The 21,730-nt window shown below is 42.7% G+C and overlaps 1 protein-coding gene across 5 annotated transcripts in view; it reads left to right on the plus strand.

Annotated features, from left to right (window-relative positions):
* The first annotated feature begins 47 nt into the window (after positions 1–47).
* Positions 48–21,730, plus strand: part of Itgb1bp2 (integrin subunit beta 1 binding protein 2) — a 42,693-nt gene continuing 21,010 nt past the window's right edge. The window contains exons 1-11 of one of the 5 annotated variants that reach the window (XM_034485400.2): positions 48–582; positions 821–870; positions 964–1,020; positions 1,099–1,244; positions 3,102–3,196; positions 3,300–3,358; positions 3,466–3,536; positions 3,627–3,726; positions 3,984–4,097; positions 4,337–4,399; positions 4,618–5,027. In XM_034485400.2, coding sequence (XP_034341291.1) covers positions 519–582; positions 821–870; positions 964–1,020; positions 1,099–1,244; positions 3,102–3,196; positions 3,300–3,358; positions 3,466–3,536; positions 3,627–3,726; positions 3,984–4,097; positions 4,337–4,399; positions 4,618–4,851 — 1,053 coding nt within the window. In that variant the 5' untranslated portion in view covers positions 48–518 and the 3' untranslated portion in view covers positions 4,852–5,027. Of the gene's footprint in view, positions 583–820; positions 871–963; positions 1,021–1,098; positions 1,245–3,101; positions 3,197–3,299; positions 3,359–3,465; positions 3,537–3,626; positions 3,727–3,983; positions 4,098–4,336; positions 4,400–4,617; positions 5,028–9,044; positions 9,104–21,730 lie in introns of those variants that run through there. The other 4 variants (XM_076918918.1, XM_034485403.2, XM_034485402.2 and 1 more) reach the window with 4 other exon arrangements.

The raw sequence follows: 21,730 nt of genomic DNA on the forward strand, positions 1-21,730 counted from the left end.
TTCTGATGGAAATATTAAAACATCAGGCAAACCTGCCCAGGGGGAAGGTGCCACGCAAGGTGGAATGGCTAGGACCAGTGCTGCTGGCACTACCTGGAGGTAATGGCAATGGCAGGCAAGCTATTCCAGATGGCAGAAAATGGAGGGCTTGTACCCATACCCACACAGGGAAGGGGGGGGGGAACTTAATTAGTATTTTGTTTCTGAGCAGCTGCTGGTATGTCAGAGGCTTGGAATTGGCAACATAAAACTGCTGTAGTTAACTGACCTCACCCAAGTTCCAAGGGCTCTTCTTCCTGATCCTTTTTTCCTGAGTCTCAGCTCTGGAACACTTTCCTATTGGCTGGGAAGACCAACTAAAGTTCCCTTGCCCATGTTTGGAGGTGGACGCCTCCTGAACTAAAGATAGAAACAGCTGGCCCTTCTAAGCAGCTAAAAGCCTTCAGACTAAGAGGTGTTCCCCACTCTGCAGCCAGACTCCTTGAAATACCCTTTGAGTAAGCTCGGTCAGTGCTCCCATGTCTCTGCTCTGCTATAACAAAGGCTGTGGGCAACACTTTGACCCCAATACCAATCTCCCTGGTGAGTAAATTATTTACCTCAGGGGCTCTGGGTAGGTGTTTGGGGTCAGCTGTGTGGCTGGCCATTGGGAACAGGGAAAACAAAACTGGGTATAATTGAATTGGTCTGGGTGATCTTGACTGCTAGTTTACTTTCCACATTCCTTGAAATGCCATTAACATGAACCTGGAGAAAACGTGAGGGGATGGTATTTGGCATGGTTACCTTTCTGCCTTGATCTTTCTGCTGGTATCTACAGATTCATGCCGCTATCACCCTGGGGTCCCAATCTTTCATGATGCACTTAAGGTGAGGAATAGGCGATGGGGGCTTAGCAAGAGCATTTTCCCCCAAGGAAATATACCCAGAAAATCCAAGCTGATCTGGGTCTCTTGTTATCAGGGTTGGTCCTGCTGCCGAAAGCGAACTGTAGATTTCTCTGAGTTCTTAAACATCAAGGTAAACCCTTTACTTCCTTGGATTCAGCTCCCTGTAGAAGAATTCTACTTCTAACCCTTATCTCCTTATCTGTACTAGGGCTGTACTGTGGGACCACACTGTGCTGAGAAGCTTCCTGAGGTCCCTCCTCAGCCTGAGGGCTCTGCCACAAGTTCACTTCAGGAGCAAAAAGCTCTGAATACAATTCCAAAGTCAGCAGAGACCTTGCTCCGAGAAAGGCCTAAGTAAAGAGACCTGTGGGCTTTTGTCTACATCCATGTAGCTTCCTAGGAATTAATGGCTCACTGGGGTTTGAAAACCAGGGGCTAGGGATGTGAGGAGGGTCATGTGTTGACTTTGATAATGCATCTTTTGTTGGGGAAATTTGTTTCAAGAAAAGTCCTTTGCTATAGGACTGTAAGAGGCTGGGATAGGTGGTTTTACTCTAGGGACTAGAGAACCCTTCAGATAGATGCTTAGTATATAGCAGAGTAGTCTTTGGTTTTGTTGAGAAATAGGCTGTCAGCTCAGTATTGGATTCAGTCCCCTTGCCTTAACTTCCTGAATGCCGAGATTACAGGTGGGCACTACCACACTTGAGAATGAAGTGATATTTTTGTTGTGCATTTTCAGTTTCTAATGATCATTATTTAGTATAGAAAATAGTTGGTTTCATTATCACATTTTCATGTGTATCATTGTACCTTGCTCATGCCCCCATCAACACACCTGTATCTATCTCTTAGTTTTTGGAAGAACTTTAAGAAATCTTTACAGCTATGTCTTTTGTTGGCTCCTCCTTGTAATCCCAGTATTCATGAATGCTGAATCAGTAAGATTGCTGTGGCTATTGGGCTGGCCTGGGCTATAGAAAATAAAAAAGAAAATGTTGGTTAGTGCCTGTGCATTTCAACACTTAGGAGGCAGAGGCAGCAGGGTCACCACTTGTCTGACGCTACTCAATTCTATACAGTGAGTTTCAGGTCAGCCATGGTTACCAAGTGATACCCTGTCTCAAAACAACCAAAGAGCCGGTAGTAGATAGCTCAACAGAAAAGGGTGTTTTCTACATAATCCTGTCGAGTTGAGTTTGATCTATGAAACCTACATCAAGACTGAAAGAGAGAACTGACTCTACAAAGTTGTCCTTTGACCTCTACACATGTGCTGAAGTATGCATCTCCCTACACTAAACTAATAATAAAAAATCAAAAGCTCAATATTCTATTTGAATTTCTTTTTGAGACAGTAGCCCTCACTGGCCAGGAACTCACTGAGATCTCAACTTTTGTTTTTCCTTTTGGGTAACTTTTTTTTTACGTTTTTATTTATATGTATGTGTGTTTGGTTACAGGTGGTTATGAGCCACCTGATGTAGGTGCTGGGAACTGAATCCAGGTCTTTTCCCCACCCCGCACCCTGGGATCCCCTTTTTAAAAAGCACCTTTCAGGGCATGGTAGAGCGCCCCTTTAATCCCAGCACTCAGGAGGCAGAGACAGGTAGATCTCTGAGTTTGAGGCCAGCTCTGGTTTCCAGAGTAAGTTCTAGAACAGCTGGGGTTAAACCGAGAAACCCTGTCTCAAAACAAAAACATAAAAACTACATCTTATGTCACAGAAAGGAAGTAATATTAGCAAGGCAAGAGGCTCCAGAGAACAATACAAGCGAAGTCATTATTAGGTCCACAGTCAAACATAGGAAGAGAAAGTGATACAGTTCTGCAGAGAAATAAGGAAGATCAGAAAGGAAGCCCTGGGCACTTTCCCAGGGTTCTAGAATATGAATGCCCACAGAGTTGAAAATTGCCAATGGAGCCGGGCAGTGGTGGCACTCACCTTTAATCCCAGCACTTGGGAGGCAGAGGCAGGTGGATTTCTGAGTTCGAGGCCAGCCTGGTCTACAGAGTGAGTTCCAGAACAGCCAGGGCTACACAGAGAAACTCTGTCTCGAAAAAAAAAAAAAAGAAAATTGCCAGTGGAGTTGCTACCTGACTTCTCTGACCCTGCTCACTTTCACCAAACTGACTTGACTTTATTCTCATGGGTAGGGGTGCTAGAGCTGATGAATGAATCAGAACTAAATGCCTGCTTATAACCTGTAGGTCTGAGATGCCTCCCAAACTCCTACCACTTCTTATATCTCAAGCCCTGGGAGTGGCTTTGGAACAGAAGGAACTAGACCAGGAACCTGGAGCAGGTAGGTAGGTCTTTCATAGGACAGGTCTCAAAGACTGCGATTTCATGTATATGCCAGTAGAGTGGGGGAAATAGACAGGTTCCTGACTGTTTCCTTTGCCCAGGACTTGACAATAGTCTGATCTGGACTGGTTCCAGCTGCCAGAACCCAGGATGTGATGCTGTGAGTGAGAGTTTTGGGGGGCTCAAGCATGTGGCTGAGAGATACCGGAGGGATGCCTGGGTATACGCAAGAATTTGAATAACTTGATTCTCCTTCGGCTTTGTTAGGTTTACCAAGGTCCTGAGAGTGATGCTACTCCATGTACCTATCACCCAGGGGCACCTCGGTTTCATGAAGGGTAAGAGAAGGGACTGGGCAGGCGTCTCCCAATATGGATTAGAGTAAGGGCTTGGGGGTAGAATTCAAATAAATTATATTCCTCCCTCAGGATGAAGTCTTGGAGCTGTTGTGGTATCCAGACTCTGGATTTTGGGGCATTCCTGGCACAGCCAGGATGTAGAGTTGGTAGACATGATTGGGCAAAGCAGGTAAGCCCCATCTTTCTTAAACACTTGGCTAGGACCCAATTACAGAGATAAGCTCTCCTCCCAGTTATCTCATGGCTGGCCTCCCTAACTTCTTTGATACAAATCAAGTAAGATTCTGCTCTTTATCCCTCCATAGCCTAGAATGTAGGCCATATGAGATAGTTGATCTTTCTGAGTTTTCTTGTGTCTTTATACCCCAGGGAGACTCTTCTTGGGTTAGGAGTTGATTTTACCATTCTTATTTTGATTCTCTTTAGCTGCCAGCATCTTGCCGCCATGATTGGCACCAGACAGATTCCTTGGTAGTGCTGACGGTCTATGGCCAGATTCCACTTCCTGCATTCAACTGGGTGAAGGCCAGTCAAACTGAGGTGAGGAACAATCTGTGGCAGATAGGAGCCTTGTGAACTCTGGTGGTAGTGCAGTCTTACAGGGAGAAATGCTGACTGCTGTCACTCTTGAGGTTCCACAGTCCCCAGAGGGGAATGGAAAGTTCTTGGATCAAGATTGTCTGGCTGGCCTGTGGATCTCACCTCTGACCTGGTTCTGTACTAATGACTCTTTCTGACCTTCTGAGATTGCTACTACCCTTATAATTCTTTTCTCTCAGCTTCATGTCCACATTGTCTTTGATGGTAATCGTGTGTTCCAAGCACAGATGAAGCTCTGGGGGGTAAGTGAAGAGAAGTGGGCAGAGGCAAGGGAGATAGACTAAAAGGAGGGCCAGACTGAGTGGATAGAGGGGGTGCTGAAAGATAAAGGGTTTCTCTTTAACTGCTTTGGTTTTTCCTCCTTCTTTCCTCCCCACTACCTTCCTCTGTTCTTACTCGTCACCACTCCAATCTCAAGCCTGTGAGTTCTTCATTTTTTCTGTCTTTCCCTCCTCCTCAGGTCATAAACGTGGAGCAGAGCTCTGTCTCTTTGATGCCATCACGGGTTGAAATCTCGCTGGTCAAGGCTGACCCAGGATCCTGGGCCCAGCTGGAGCACCCTGATTCACTGGCTGAGAAGGCTAGGGCAGGGGTTTTACTAGACATGGATGAGGAAGAACCTGAGGATTCAGATGATGACCTGAGCTGGACAGAGGAGGAAGATGAAGAGCAGGAAGAAGCTATGGGGGAATAGTAACAGCAGACAGTTGAGTTTCTAGGTAGGCCCTCAGCGACCACCTTAGAATCTCAGAGACCAGGATATGGTTGACCATGTGGTGTCATTGAGCAACAGGAGGCTGAAGGAGGAGAGAACAAAATGTCCAAACTGTGCTGCTGCTCTCCTAATAAACCTTTTATTCTACAGTTTCACCTAAGTCTCATCTCTCTCCTCATCATGGAAGAGTGGATTCAACCCCTCCCCACCCCCTCTTGGCTGCGTATTTGACACATGTGTGAAAACAAGCACATGCATGTTCTCATAACCACCAGGCACTCACTGAGCATTTCCTTTGCATCCAGTTCCATGTTACATGTTTTACAGATAGCTGAGAAACAGGGGCTTGGTCATTTTTCTCCAGAAAGATCTGAGCTGGGCATGGTACATGCCTGTAATCTTAGCACTTAGGAGGTGAAGACAGATTGTCAGGAGTTCTAGGTCATCATCACCTACATAGTGAATTGGAGGCCAGTCTGGGCTACATGAAACCTTGTCTTACAACCCTCCCTCTGAATAAAAGGAACAAAAAAAAAAAGAAAAGAAAAAAGAAATGGCATTCTAAGCTGGGTCTAATGGCTCATACACCTCTCCGTAATCCCAGCACTGAGTTGGAAAGATTGCCATGAATTTGAGGCCACCCTGGACTAGGTGGATCTCAGACAAAGACATTCTAGAAAGGTAGGTGTAGTGGCTTGTTCCTATAGTTCTAGCAATCAGGAGGCTGAAGCAGGAGGGATTGCAAGTACAAGATCAGCCTATGCCACATAGACAGTCCAGGCTAGCCTGGATGACGTAATGAGATTCTTGGTGATCATAGTGTTTTTACTATTGCTTACCCCACTACATATCAGAGTGTGAGTGTATGTGTAAAGGAGAAGATAAAAAAGTTAGTGGGATGTAGCTAGACTAAAAGTCATCAAAGTATGACCCTGGCTTCCCTCACACTTAGTATCTTCTTGCCTCAGCTTCCTCACTGCTGCTATTAGAGGTGCAAGTCCCCATGCTCAGACCCAAATAGTAGGGGGTACTTTTGTTTGTTGTTTTGTATTGCTGGGAATACTTAAACGCATGTGATGTGCAGGCATTCTATCACTAAGCCACAACCCCTTCTAAAAGGGAACTTTAAAAACACAATATGGAGGATAAGTGTGTGCTGTGTTTGCAAAGGAGTTTGATTCCTAGTGCCCACATCAGTGTCTCCACAGCCATCTGTAACCAGTTCCCAGAACATCCAACTCTCATGGCCTCTGTGGGCATGTTCACTCACATGCACATACCTAGACACAGACATACAGACACGTAAGTTTTTTTTTTTAATCTTAAAAAACACACACACAATTGAGTACTGGAAAGGGTTACAAAAAAGCCCTCAAAAATAAATAAATGGTTAGCTCACTGTATCTGCACATTCTGCATACATGGATTCAGCAATTGTGAGTTGAAAATAGAAAGAAAAATTTGTTCTGAGTGGTTATAGATTTTCTTGTGTTCCTTAAATAATAGGGTAGAAATCATTTATGAAGCATTTACTTAGTACTATAATCTAGAGATGAATAGTTATAGGAGAATATGTAGTGGTCATATGCAAATTCTATGCCTTTTTATATAAAGGATTGAGTTTCTTCCAAGCTTGGTATAGGCAGGAGGATCCTGGATGGGCCTCCTTCCCTTCTAGTGGTATTAAAGGACAAGGAATGACTGTAGAGACCTTTCTATTTGGTTTTATTTTTGTTTTATTGTTTTTTTTGGGGGGGGGGGGTTGTGATTGAGGCTCAGGATGACCTGGAATTCATTAGATATAGCTCAGGTTGGCCTCAAACTTGGAATAATCTTCCTACCTAGGTTCTTGAATATTGGGGTTACAGGCATGAGCCACCATACCCAGCTGAAAATATAGACTTGTAATTTAAGTCTTCTTCAGCAGAATGATCAATAATCCGAGAAAATCAAATTCCAAGAAGCAGGACTAGAAATATGGCTCAAGGTGAGAAAGGCAGTTGCTACATAAGACAGGTGGCATTCCCCAGAACCTGTGATAGAGAACCAAATCCCAGATGTTGTCCTTGGATCTCCCCACATGTGCTATTTTCTATGAGAGCCTCGATGTGTGTGCACACACACATACACACACAGAGAGACACACAGTATAACACTCATACACAATAATAAATTTCTGAGAAATACCCAGCAAGGAAGCCCTTCAAACCTCAAGGAATCTAAGTATTTTTCTTCCTGATCCATCTCTTTCCCACCCCACTTATTCTTCTCTCTCTCCTGCCTCTCTTCCTCTCTCTAGGATATCATTATGTAGCCCTAACTGGCCTGGAACTCACTATATAGACCAAGTGAGCCTTGAGCTTGTGGAAATGCTCTTGCCAGCACAGCTGCATCAAGCTCTTTAGTTGGTATCTTTTCAGTTCTATTGAGGGAAGCTAGGATATGATTGGGAACTTTGCGTAAAATGAAGTGTGGGCAGTAGCACGCATGAAGATTTGGAGGCTGAGGGGAATTTAGAGGAGAGCAGGGTATGTCTCCAAGGGTGTGAGTACCACCCACAAAAAAGTTCGAGCCAAGAGAGAGGGACTTCCTGGGTTTGTAGATATACATAAATTCCCATTGCTCCTTTTCTGCGGATTCTAGGGCAAATAAAGTTTCTCCTTTGAACTAAAGCCTTGAGAGTACTGTCTCCCTCTCCCTCTCCCTCTCCCTCTCTTCTTTCTTCCTTTCTTTCTTTCTTTCTTTCTTTCTTTCTTTCTTTCTTTCTTTCTCCTCTCCCTCTCTTCTTTCTTTCTTTCTTTCTTTCTTTCTTTCTTTCTTTCTTTCTTTCTTTCTTTCTTTGGGACAGGTTTTCACTGTGTAACCCCACCGAGACTAAAACTGAAATGGAAAATGTAGACCAGGTCCACCTAAGTAAAAGAGATCCACTGCTTCCTGAGTGCTGGGATTAAAAGGCTGTGTGCGACTATACTCAGCCAAGATGCTTTACTCTATTTTTTTAAGATTTATTTATTTTATGTATGTGAGTACATTGTTATTCTCTTCAGACACACCAGAAGAGGGCATCAGATCCCATTACAGAAGGTTGTGAGCCACCATTTGGTTGCTGGGAATTGAACTCAAGACCTCTGGAAGAGCAGTCAGTGCTCCTAACCACTGAGCCATCTCTCCAGCCCTAAATATTTCTTTATTACATTCTTTTTTTTAGAAGAGTATAGTGCCTTGTGACTTTAATCCTAGCACTTAATAGGCAGAGGTAGGTGGATGTCTATTTGAAGGCCAGCCTGGTGTACATAGCAAGTTCTAAACCAATCAGAGCTACATAGTGAGACTCTGTCTCAAAAAGCTTAAAAACTTATTTTATTACATTTTCATTTATTTTGTGTACACATGCATGGGGTGGTGTGTTTGTAATGATGGGAGGTCAGAGGACACCTCATGACAGTCAGTGCTCTCCTTCTACTGTGTAGATTCCAGACATTGAACTCAGGCTTGGGAGCGGGTACCTTTACCCTCTGAGTCATCTAACCCTTACCTGCCTGAAATTTACACTTTGCATTATCTTTGTAGGGATGAGTTGATATAGATAGATTTGGTAATATTTTTAAAAGTTAGAGGTATCAACCAGGCATGGTAGTGTATGCCTCTCTTTAGTCTTAACACATGAGGCTGACGTAGGAGGATCAATATGAGTTCAATATTAGTACAGATATCAAGAGCTGTTCCAAAAACAAAGAGGTAAACCAGTCAGGTATGGGTTAGATGTGATGGCGTATGCTTTTAATCCTAGCACACAGGAGGCAGAGGTAGGCCGAGCTCTGTGAGTTCAAGAGCAGCCTGGTCTACAGAGCGAATCCTAGGCCACTGAGAGACTATATAATGCAACACTTATCTCAAAAAAATCAAAACAACAACTCCACCACCACCCCCGCAACCAGGTTTGGTAGTATATACCTGTAATCTTAGTACTTGGGACCTTGTGGCAGGAAGATCATGCATGTGTTCCTGGCCAAGCTGAGCAACACAGCAACTTTGAGATTACTATGGGCTATATAATAAGTTCAAGGCTAGTATTGGTTTCATAAAAGTTTGAAGTAAAATTACATGATATAGAATGATACATAATATGCATTAATCTTAACCGTAACGTTTTTCTATCTTCTCAAAATCAGGGTAACAACAACTGTCCTGAAATCCTAAAGAGAAAGAAGGTGAGGATTAAAAACTCCAGGTAATTCTTGTATATAAAGTTTATATATAAAGTGTCAAATATTTAGTGTTAATGAAGTATGGTCCTAGTTCATTTTATAAAGCCAAAGCATAAAGTATAAGACATTTCCAACTGTGTTATCTGCATAGTAAAAACAGTAGCCCACAGCAACCATGTGTGTGTACATGTATACATGTGTACATGCATATGCATGTTCTGTGTGCATGTGTGTGGAGACCAGAGGTCAACATCAAGTATCTTCCTCACCTTCATTTTTTTAAAGAGTGTCTCACTGAATGTATAATTCATTACTATCTGGCTAGTCTGACTGGCCAGGGAGCTTCAGCTTCAGGAACCCCCCCCCCCCCACTCTCCCACCTCTACCTTCTCAATGCAAGGATGGCTTTTATTTTATTATTTATCCTTTTGAAACAAGGTCTTAACTGTGTCACCTTGGATGTCCTGGAACTTGCAAAGTAGATCAAGCTGGCCTTAAAGTCATGGAGGTCCTCCTGCCTCAGCCTCCTGAGTGCTGGGATTAAAGGCACATGCTACCTCACCCAGCTTGGAATGACTTTTTCTGTGGGTGCTGACAATCAAAACGCATGTCCTCATACTTACACAAGATACACTTCACCAACATTTCCAGCCTTATTTCTTTATTTTTAAAAAGAAAATGTTTTACTGTTGCTAGTTCCAGTCCATGGTTATTCTGTTGCTTCTCCATATGTGGAAAGATGGTCAGGATGTGATAGAGAAAAGCAGCTTATCTCCTGGCAGAGCAGAGACAGTAAGGGACCTTCAACAAGTATACCATTGAGGGCTGTAGCCCTGTTACCTACTTACTCTAACTAGGCCTGTCTCCTACTTTCAATCTCCCGACAATAATGGCATCTGTAGGTAACTTTTCTGGTTCACACAAACTAACATGCTGGGCCTTATGCTAAGTGTTTTGTGTGGAGCTTCTCAAGCCTCCTCTCCTACTATCAGATCAACCTTTGCTCACAGTAACATGAATCCTCTTCCTTACCTTTTCTTTACACTTGTTCTTTAATTTTGGGCCATGTGTAGACTGAACCCTGGGCCCTGTGATCGCTAGGCAAGTACTTTACTGCTAAGCTACAGCCCTGGACCTTACACCTCCTCTTTCTACCCATTATGCTTATATCTGATCTGATCCCCTGATACCTTTCTAGAAGCTTTCTGGTACTATTTTAACTCCTGTTTAATCAGCCTTCCCCTTTCATTGAGATGTCTAAACATGGTCAAATCTCCCCAGTCTAAAAAACAGTTTCTCTTGAGTTCCTACTCCTTTCTAACTACTAAGTCACTCCTCTCTCTTTTTCTTTTGGAGGCAACAGTATTCTCTTTCCATCTTCTTTTTCTTTTGTAGTGCTAACGTTAAGTGGGCTACCAAGGAACTATATCCTGAGCCACCCAGACCCATATATATCTTTCCTGTCTTTATTTTTTGTTTTGTTTTGTTTTGTTTGTTTGTTTGTCTCATGTAGCTCAGGTTGGCCTCAAACTTGCTATGCAGTTGAGTCAAGGAAAACCTTGTATGTCTTTTTTTTTTTTTTAAATCTATTTATTCATATGAGGGCATCAGATCTCAATATGGATGGTTGTGAGCCACCATGTGGTTGCTGGGATTTGAACTCATGACCTCTGGAAGAGCAGTCAGTGCTCTTAACCACTGAGCCATCTCACCAGCCCCAAACCTTGTATGTCTTGATCCTCCTGCCTCCACCTCCCAAGTGCTAGGACTACAAATACTTGTCATTGTGCCTGGCTGCTTGTTTACTCACTCCTGTTCTGTACATTTGAATCTGGCCTCCAAACCTCAGTTTATGATAAGGTCATAGTCAGCCACCAAGTCACTAAATCCAATGGATATGTTTAGTCTTTATCTTCCTTGACCTAAGAAGCAAACTGTGACACTGAAGATGGTTTCTTCCTTGAGGCACCTTTCATCCAGAGGCTTCCCAGGCCCATTCTTCATTGTTGTCCTACCACTCTGGCCACTCCAGTTCAGCCTCTTTTTCTATCTGGCCATTTAATCCTAGCCTTTCTCTTATGTGACTCCTCTTCCAGACATGCAGTTTGCCTATGACCTCAAACATCTCATGTAGAGCGTTCACTCACCCTTTTATCTCTGGACCACATCTTCCTTTGTGACAAATCTAATAAGCATCATGTAAAATATTTACTATTACTCTTACTAGTCTATCCTTTCTAGTCACTGAGATTTTCCCTTTCCTTCTTTTATTAAATTATTTTATTTATTTACATTCCAAATGTTGTCCTCCTTCCCAGTCTCCCCTTTCAGAGTTCTTCACCCCATCTCCCCTCCCCTCTTCCTCTGAGAGGGTGCTCACCCACCCCCACATCACCCACCCCCAGCATCCCCTTTTGTGAGGCTTCAAGTATCTACAAGATTAGCCACACCCTTTCCCACTGGGGCCAGACAAAGCAGTCCTCTGCTACATATGTGTCAGGGGGCCTCCAACCAGTCCGTGTATGCTCTTTGGTTTGTGGCTTAGTTTCTGGGAGCCCAGGGGTCCAGGTTATTTGACACTGTTGGTCTTCCTATGGGGCTGCCATCCCCTTCAGCTCCTTCAATCCTTCCCTTAAGTCTTCTCTAGGGGACCCCGACCTCAGTCCTATAATTGGCCTTTAAGAGTCTGCATCTGTCTCAGTCAGCTGCTGGTAGAGCCTCTCAGAGGACAGCCATACTAGGCTCCTGTCTGCAAGCACATCTTGGCATCAGTAATAGTGACAGGGTTTGGTGTCTGTACATGGAATAGATCCCAAGTTGGGCCAGTCTCTGATGGCCTTTCCTTTAATCTCTGCTTTATTTTGTCCCTGCATTTCCCTTAGACAGGAACAATTCTGGGTCAAAAATTTTGAAGATGAGTGGGTATACCCATCCCTGTCTATCTATAAGGTAGTGTCTTTAGGTTCCATCTCCCCACTGCTGGGCATTTCAGGTAAGGTCACTCCCACTGAGTCCTGGAAGCCTCTCACATCCCAGGTCTCTGAGACTTTGAGATTTTCTTTTTTTGATTTTTATTGAAGCATGGTCTTACTATGCTATCCAAGATAGCCTTGAATATGAAACCCACCATAGCCAGGGCTGTTACACAAAGAAACCCTGTCTTAAAAAACAAAACAGAACAAAACAAAAACCCAAAACAAACAAAAAAGAAAACCCTAGAACACAAAAACAAACCAAACAATAACAAAGAAAAAACAAAACAAACCCAGAGAGCCAGGCATGATGGTGTTCCCCTTATTCCAGTACTAGGAAGGCAGATGCAGATGTACCTCTTTGGGTTGGTCTATGTAGCAAGTTCCAGGCCAGCCAGGGCTACACAGTGTGACCTATCTCAAAACACCAAAGGGGGAAAAAGCCCAGGAAGGAAAGAGAAAGGTTCAATTTCTTGACTGTCAGGTTTTGATGTTCTATGAGGTGATGATATTTTCACTGAAGCTTCAAGATGAGAGGGCTGTCATTTGCTTGTCCACTGTGCTACCAGCTTCTATTCAAATTATTTTACCCAATCCTTGGAACTGTTCTGATGTAGGTATTAGTAACCTATTTTTCATTGCTTAATTTTTGATTGTTTCCTTTTTGACACAAGATCTTAGCCCATGCTTACTAAGATCTCACTATTTAGGCTTGAATTTGTGATCCTCCTATCTTAGCCTGAGCACTAGAATTACATGTTTATCACCATCCCATTTTCCAACTCCTTACATAGTAAGTAGCCAAGGCATAAAGAAGGAAATGGGGTGAGAGATGTGGCTCCATTGGCAAAATACTTAGCTAGCTTGGGAGGTCCTAAGTTCTAGTACAAACACCACAAAAATCAGGCATGGTGACACATACCTGAAAAGCCAACACTCAGGAGTTGGATGCAGGAAGATAGATGAGTAACTGAAGACAGCACAAGGGACAGGCTGGGCTACATGAGACTCTCTCAAAAAAAAAAAAAAAAAAAAAAAAAAACAGAAGAAAAGATAGAGTGTGTCCAAAGTCCTGCATTTAGTTACAATCTCTCTCTCTCTCTCTCTCTCTCTCTCTCTCTCTCTCTCTCTTTCACACACACACACACAAACACACACACACACACAAAGAGATACAAGGAAGAAATAGATTACATAGGTTGCTTGAGGTCACATGGCTACCAATTAAAACCTTAGTCATCTCTAAGAGCTGTCTTAGTGCCCTCTGAGAACATGCAAAGTCTAAGATCCTTCTAGGATCTTTGAAGAAGAGCATCCCCCAGCCTCCTAGTCTGCCCCTTTGTCCGGCCCAACTGGGGTCCAGGAGCCACCGCACCCCTGCTACCTCTAAGTCAAGACACTCTCCCACTCTCCCAGGTGTACTTGACTTTATAGTCCCTGGCAGCAGCCACTTCAGTGTTACTGCCTCTGGGACCCCCTCATCCACTGTGCTCTCTTTCTGCTCCCAAAGTCCCAGGTCACTGCTAGAGGGAGAACCAGGAAGACAAATATAAATGTGTGCTGTCCAGTTTCAAGTTGTCCCTTGCAGCTGCTCAGCAAGCCTTTATTTGTCCCCTGCATTCCCTGGCACTCTCTCCCGCAGGGCTGTTCAGACCATTCGTCTTCTTCTGAAACTACAAATTCCTGTGTCGCTCCTACTTCAAAAGACTCTATGCTGGATACTCTGATCAGATTAACTGTTCCATCTGCAACAAATTAGTATTATCTGTCTGCCTTCCAGCCCTTTCTCTTACCTATCCATTTTCCTTCCTGGAAAAGCAATCAACATTATTTCTCTCATTTATTCATTCTTAGATATTTCATGATCCTATCCGTTAAAACACGGAAACAAGAGAATGTATATTGGTCATTATATATGAAAAGAGAGAAAGGTATTCTAACAGAGGACTTATCCTGGGCAAAGACACAGAGGGAACTAAGATATATTTAGAAAACAGAAGTAGTGAATAGAGTAATGCCCTGAGCAATAATCCCAGCTGCTGCCTCAACTGCTGCTTCTCTTTTTCCAGTTCTGACTTCAGCCTGAATGTCCCTTGTCTGGCCTGGTCCACATACCAGCTGTGTGGAAATTGGACACTATGAGGCCCCTTGTGCATCCTACTTTCCCTGGACCTCTGTTACTATTTATTGAGCTTTGACCCCAACCATCTGTTTCAGTCCTGGTTAAGAGGTCTGAGTTCCGTTCTGAGTCACGCTCCAAGCCGCCTTCCCTTTCCGTTGTCACATGGACAATTTCTCTACACCACTAAAAGCAGGACAATGAATATAAGAGACACTTTTGAAAAAAATGTTAATACAAGGAGGTCAAAAGAAGAGATTAAACTATACAACAGACATGCAGTCAATAAAACCCAGGCTTTAAAAGTACTGAGAAACTGACCAACTTCTTCAGTAAAATCCTTACAAGTGCACAGTTCTCTGTGTAGCCCTGGTTGTCCTGGAACTCGATCTGTAGACCAGGCTGGCCTCAAACTCAGAGATCCACCTGCCTCTGCCTCCTGGGTTTGGGATTAAAGGTATGCGTCACTATGCCAGGCTCCTGAGGATTTATATATATTTAACAGTTGAATATAAATATAAAAGTTAAATATAAACAGTTAAAGGGAAGAGAGACATGTTCTTCAGTGATGTAGCCATTTATAAGGTGCTCATGCTCCAGTAAACAATTCTAATACAACTTACTGGATCACACAAACTGGGAAGATGAAGGGGATTAGCAGAAGTGGAAAAGGTTACAAGAGTAATGTTTGTGTGTGTGTGTGTGTGTGACTATGATCAGATGCATCATAAATACATATGAAAATGTCATAATGAAATCCATTATAATATATAATATGTGTTAATTAAATTTGAATAGTGATTCAAGCAAAAAAACTATATTTTTACATTTATGAAATGTGCAAATACCAATTTGGTATTGAGTGTCATTTATTTTATGTGCTAATGACATTACAATTAGGATTTTTATTTTTACAGACACACACTGAAATCTCTAAGTTTGGAATAATATACTGGCTGGGATTCTTTCCAAAATAAAGGAAATGGATAAAAAGATACTTGAAATAAGATTGGCCAGAAATTGGTATTCCTTCTGAGTGCATGGTAAATGATTCTTTATGCGATTCTGCCTACTTTTGTCTGTTCTGTAAATTCTTCACACACACAAAAGTTTTATAACAATGTTGTAGAATTCTAAGCATCTGATGGAAGTCTCTATATTAGTCTAAAACAGCAGACCAGAAGGAGGGGAATTAAGATGAGGGCTGTCTGAACAGCCCTGCGGGAGAGAGTGCCAGGGAATGCAGGGGACAAATAAAGGCTTGCTGAGCAGCTGCAAGGGACAACTTGAAACTGGACAGCACACATTTATATTTGTCTTCCTGGTTCTCCCTCTAGCAGTGACCTGGGACTTTGGGAGCAGAAAGAGAGCACAGTGGATGAGGGGGTCCCAGAGGCAGTAACACTGAAGTGGCTGCTGCCAGGGACTATAAAGTCAAGTACACCTGGGAGAGTGGGAGAGTGTCTTGACTTAGAGGTAGCAGGGGTGCGGTGGCTCCTGGACCCCAGTTGGGCCGGACAAAGGGGCAGACTAGGAGGCTGGGGGATGCTCTTCTTCAAAGATCCTAGAAGGATCTTAGACTTTGCATGTTCTCAGAGGGCACTAAGACAGCTTAGCAATGACTGAAGTTTTTGTTTTCTCAGTTAAAAGAAATTACATTTACTTGTTCTATGTGTGTTGGAAGAACTATAGGGCCTGCCATGGTGCTTGTGTGGAGATTAGAAAACATGAACAAGTTGGTTCTCCTCTCACCATCAGTCCATCAGTCCTGGGGACAGTTACCTTAACTCAGTAATCCATCTTGTCAGCCTGCAGCTGCAGGTTTTCTTTACTTCTTAGACAGGGTCTCACTTACTATGTAGCTCTGGCTGGGTTTGGTAGTTAGGCTGATCACCCTGGCTTAACTCACAGAGATCTGCCTAACTTTGACTGTGGAGTGCTGTGTTTGAGGGTGTGTGCTACCACATCTAGGTACTTCGTTATTTTTAAAAGAATAGTTATTATTGGGCTGGAAGACAGTATTGCACAGACATATTATGCAGACAAAACGCTCTTATACATAAAATAGAAAAATTTACATAATCCCCTTATCATCAAATCTTTAAATTCTCCATAATTATTGGTGAAAATGTTTAGATGAGCCAGGCATGGTGGTAGACATATTTAATTCCAGTACACAGGATGCAGAGACAGACAGGAATCTGAATTTGAGGCCAGCCTGGTCAACAGTTAGTTTCAGGACAGCCAGAGTTGTGTAGAGACCTTGTTCCAATAAACAAACAAACCTACCTATTTAACAGGTGTTGTGACTTGTGTGTGTAATCCCTACCCTCAAGAGGCAGAGGCAGGCTGATTGGTGCAAGTTCAAAGCCAGACAAGGCTACATAGCAAGACCTCGTCGTGACGAAAAAAGAAAAGACTAAGATGACAAAATTGCCAGTAAATATTGTATCCAAGAATGGTGACATGGAGCCCTATGGTGGTGGCGGTGTATGCTTTTAATCCCAGCACTCAGGAGGCAGAAAGAGGCAAGAGAATCTCTGTTAGTTCAAGACTAGCCTGGTCTACAATACAAGTTTCAGGACAGCCAGGACTATTACACAGAGAGGCCCTGTTTCAAAAAAACAAACAACCAAAAGAGTGGTGACGTGGACCCATAATCCTTTTTAAAATGTATTTATTACATGCATACATGTCTTGTCTTCATGTGTATCTGTGTGTTACATGTGTACCTAGTGCCCCTGAAGGTCAAAAGAGGGTATGAGATCCTCTGGAACTCAAGATAGTTGTGAGCTGCTGAGACTCAAACTCTATCCAGTCCTCTGTAAAAGTAATGTATTCCCTTAACCACCTAACCATCTTGACAGCTACATGTCTTTTCTTAAGGAGACAGGCTTGTGATGTCCAGGATGGCCTTAAGATTTGACTTTAGCTATTTTGCAGCACTCTCACCTGGGACTACCCGTGTGTACTATTATGTCTGGATTAAAACAAAACATGGTCCAGACTAAGTAGCTCTGCTGAGGAGAACGGACGGTATGTGCATGAACTTGAGAGAAAGCTCCATAGGCGGAAGTGAAGAAGTAATGTGGAAGAAGTAATGTGGTCTTCTCTGTTCTTTTCTACATAAGACTTCTTTTAATTTGATTTGTGTGTCTGTGCAGTTTAGGCACCCTTGGATGTGAGAAATGGGGATCTCTCTGGACCTGGAGTTCCAGGAAGTTTTGAGTCCCCTGATGTGGGTACTAGGAATTGAACTCCACTGCAAGATCAGCAGGCACTCTTATTGGCTGAGCCATCACTGCAGCCCTCTTCTCTGTTCTTGAGCACAACACAGTTCAGTCTCTAGTGTTTCTGAACTATCAGTTTCTCTTGTCTAGAATAATTTTTGTCCAGATTTCAGATCACCTCTCATGATAAGGAATTAAGTTAAATTGAAAACTGGGCAATAAAAGGAATGAATCCACCATTAACCTATCTTTCCCAGGTAAACTAGACAGAAAAATACCATTTGTGTCTTTTTGCAAAAGTATTCCAACAAATTAGAATATTCTCATTTTTTTAAAAAAAAGTCTATACTCAGGAGGCAGAGGTAAGCAGATTTCTGTGAGTTTGAGGACAGCCTGGTCTACAAAGTGAGTTCTAGGTCAGCCAAAACTGTTACATACAGAAACCCTGTTTCAAAAACAAACCAAAAAAAAAAAAAAAAAAAAAAAAGGAAGAAAAGAAATCTAGGTGTGGAGCAAGTCATGGTAGCAAAAGCCTTTAATACCAGCACTAAGGAGATAGAACCAGGCTCTCCGTAGACCAACCTGGTGTACATAGTGAGTTTCAGGAAAGCCAGGGTTACATACATAGATGGATGGATGGATGGGTGGGTGGATGGATGGATAGATGGATAGATAGATAGATCTACATATGGTGGTGCAGACCTATAGACTCAGTTACTCAAAGCCTTGGGTGGCCTTGAACTCAGAGCCCTCTGGAATGTTACATCACAGGCCTGTGCCACGTCACCTGGCTCAGGAAGGCCATCTAGACAATCTCTAAATCAACACCTAGTGTCCAGTTATGTTCAGATTAGCCTTGATTATTTTTCCCATAACCCTTATCAGCTGAAGTCTCCTTAAAAGAGAAGCAGTAGAACAGAAGTAAGGGGACACACTGATGTCAAATTGAATTCAAGTTGTCTTCACTATCCAGCTGTATGACCTTAAAGTATTAGGTATTTAGTATACACCTCAGTACACCTAAGTATGAAACAGAAATAATAACACTGCATCATGAGTTCGTTAGAAGTATTAAGTAAAAGACCATATAAACCCCTCAGCACAGTCAGTGCCTGGTACAGGGCACACATCTAAATGTTAGCATTGTTAATGTTATCTTAATGTAAGATTATTCTTTTATTTGGACATTATTTCTTTTCCACTAAAATAAAATGTTATATTAACACAATAGTCCCAGAACCAAATTTTACCTGGCATATATAATATGATCAATAAATGTTTGCTGAATGAATAACCTCAATTGAGCTAACAAAGAATGGGTAGGAGCCAGGTTCTGAAATGTATGCGGTTGTCCTAGCTACTTAAGAGGCTGAGAGAGGAGGATCCATGTCAGCTTGTATTTCATGAGACCTTGTCTCAACCAAACAAAAGCCAGGTCTTTAACCCCAGCAATCTGGGAGGCAGAGGTGTGTGTATCTCTGTGAATTTGAGGCCAGCCTGATCAACATTGGGAGTTCCAAGCCTGGGGAATCTACACAGTGAAACCCTGTCTCAGAAAAATAAAGGTGGGAGGAGGTTTGTAGAATAGTAACAGAGAAGGAAATCCTGGAGCTGGAGGTACAATATATACTGGATCTACAGTATAGCTGAGCCTGTGGGAGGCTCTGGGGTTTAAGGAAAGAAAAGAAAATCCTGGATGTTGAAGTATATGTGTACCCATGCATAGTCATGTGAACACCATGGCTCACATGTGCAGTTCAAAGGGCATCTTTGTACAGTCAGTTTTCCTTTTTCAGCTTATGGATCCTAAGAACCAAACTCAGGTCCTTAGGCTTGAATGATGAGTGCTTTTACCTGCTGAGCATCTATCTCCCCAGACCCTGGAGATGACATTTTTGTGAAAGGATGAAAAAATACATAGAATGTTTCTAAGATTTCAAGTTGAAGTAGTAAGGAGACTAGTAATCTTTTTGTTTGTTTTTTGAGACAGGGTTTCTCTGTGTAGCCCTGGCCATCCTGGACTTACTTTGTAGACCAGGCTGGCCTTAAACTCAGAGACTCACCTCCCTCTGCCTCCTAGTGCTGGGATTAAATGCATGCACCACCACTGCCCTGCTGGTTTTTTCTCCATTCATTTATTTACAACCTCATTGCTGCTCCCTCCTCCTGGTACCCCCTCATACAGCTCCTCCCCCATTCCTTCTTTCTCCTCTTCCACTGAGGCCAGACAAGGCAGCCCAATTAGGTCTAGCCTGTGTATGTTCTTTGAATGATGGTTCAGTCTCTGAGAACCCCCAGGGGTCCAGGTTAGTTGAATCTGTAGGTCTTCCTGTGGAGTTCCTCTCCCCTTTGGGGCCTCAATCCTTCCTCCTATTCTTCCATGAGAGTCCCCAAGCTCCATCCACTGTTTGGCTGTGTTTCAGTCAGGTGCTGGGTGGAGTCTCTCAGAGGACAGTCATGCTAGTCTCCTGTCTACAAGCATAACAGAAGATCATTAATACTGTCAGGGATTGGTGCTTGCCCATGAGATGGGTCTCAAGTTGGGCCGGTTATTGGTTGGCCATTTCCTCAGTCTCTGCTCTATTTTTGTCATTGCATTTCTTTTTGACAGGACAAATTTTGAGTCAAAAGTTTTGTGGGTGGGTTGGTGTCCCCATTCATTCATTCATTCATTCATTTGAGATAGGAGTTCTCCATAATAGCCCTGGCTGTCCTAGAACTTGATTTTTTTTTTTTTTTTTTTTTTTTTTTTTTTTGGTTTTTTCGAGACAGGGTTTCTCTGTGTAGTCCTGGCTATCCTGGAACTCACTCTGTAGACCAGGCTAGCCTCGAACTCAGAAATCCGCCTGTCTCTGCCTCCCAAGTGCTGGGATTAAAGGCGTGCGCCACCACCGCCCAGCTAAAACTTGATTTTAAACTGGGGTCTTGCATGTGATAAGCAGAGCCCTGCAAGCACAGGAAAACAAGTTCAGCGTGGTGGTACATGTCTTTAGTTTTAGGATTCAGGAAGCTGAAACAGGTGGATCTATGTGAGCTTGCGACCAGCATGCTTTCTCTTTGTGAGTTTGATGACAACCTAGTCTATATAGTGAGGTACAGGACTGCTAGAGCTACACAATAAAGGGAGCATGTCTGAAAAAAAGCAAGAAGAAACAAAGCATAGAAATGAATGGAAACTAATATTTGAATATTGTTGTGAGAATGTTGTTTTAGAAATGGGCTTGAGAAAATTGGCATGTAGGAACAGGAAGGCAAGGAGGTACTTATTGGTAAATGGAATACTGGAGTTTGTAAAAAAAAAAAGTCAGGACTCAAAGTAGGTATTTTTATGATTATTTTGGTACTTTAAAATATTGAACTTTATCTACTTATTTAGACAGTGTATATGAGTGTTTTGTTCCCATGTATGCCTGTGTACCATGTACACCTATGTACCATGTACATGCCCGGTGCCCCCTTGAAGGCCAGGAGATGATCAGAATCCTCTGTCATAGACAGGATAGCTGTGAGTCACCACTCTAATCAAATGTACATACCCATCAGATGCAAGCACACATGATTCAGAGTTAATAAATTAAAAGTTAAGGTATCACATAGCAGAGTCTGGCCTTGATCTCCTGATCCTCCTGCCTCTATGCCCTGAGTGCTGGGATTATAAATATGTTCTACTGCATATAGTATGGAATATTTTCATATACGACTCCTTCATTTCTAAAATGGAACAAGTTTATAGAATTGAGTGAAATAAAAATTAATTCCTCCAATTTATTCTCCATAGAAAGTCACATTTAACAGTTTAGTTGACTAATCCACCTATCCCTTCCCTTTTCCTTTTTGGGGTACATGTGGAAGTGTGAGAAACAGTGGCTGTGTAGCCCAGAATGGCCTTGAACTTATGGTGTTCCCCCAGCCCTTTCTGATTATAGGTGTGAGTCACCATGGTCCATGATTCGTATGATTTCTAAACATTTCAAATATACACTGGAACATTTAGAGCAACGGTTATTAGCCTGAGGGTCATGGCAGCTTTAGCAAACCTCTCTCAAAAAATATTTACATCACAGTTTATAACCATAGCAAAATTAGTTACGAAGTAGTAATGGATAATTTTATGGCTGAGGGTCACCACAACATGAAGAACAGTATTAAGGGGTGGCAGCATTAGGAAGGCTGAGAACAGCTGATGTGGAGGCATAGAAAAAGTCTGAGCAGATACAAACCCTAATATGCAGAAGTTTGTTTCTTTTCCTTTCTGGATAATTTAGAATAGAAAATGTTTTGGCATGGGGATTGAACCCAGGGCTTTAAACATGCTAAATGTTCACTCTA

Source organism: Arvicanthis niloticus, chromosome X (genome assembly GCF_011762505.2).
Source record: "Arvicanthis niloticus isolate mArvNil1 chromosome X, mArvNil1.pat.X, whole genome shotgun sequence".
Classification (NCBI taxonomy): Eukaryota; Metazoa; Chordata; class Mammalia; order Rodentia; family Muridae; genus Arvicanthis; species Arvicanthis niloticus.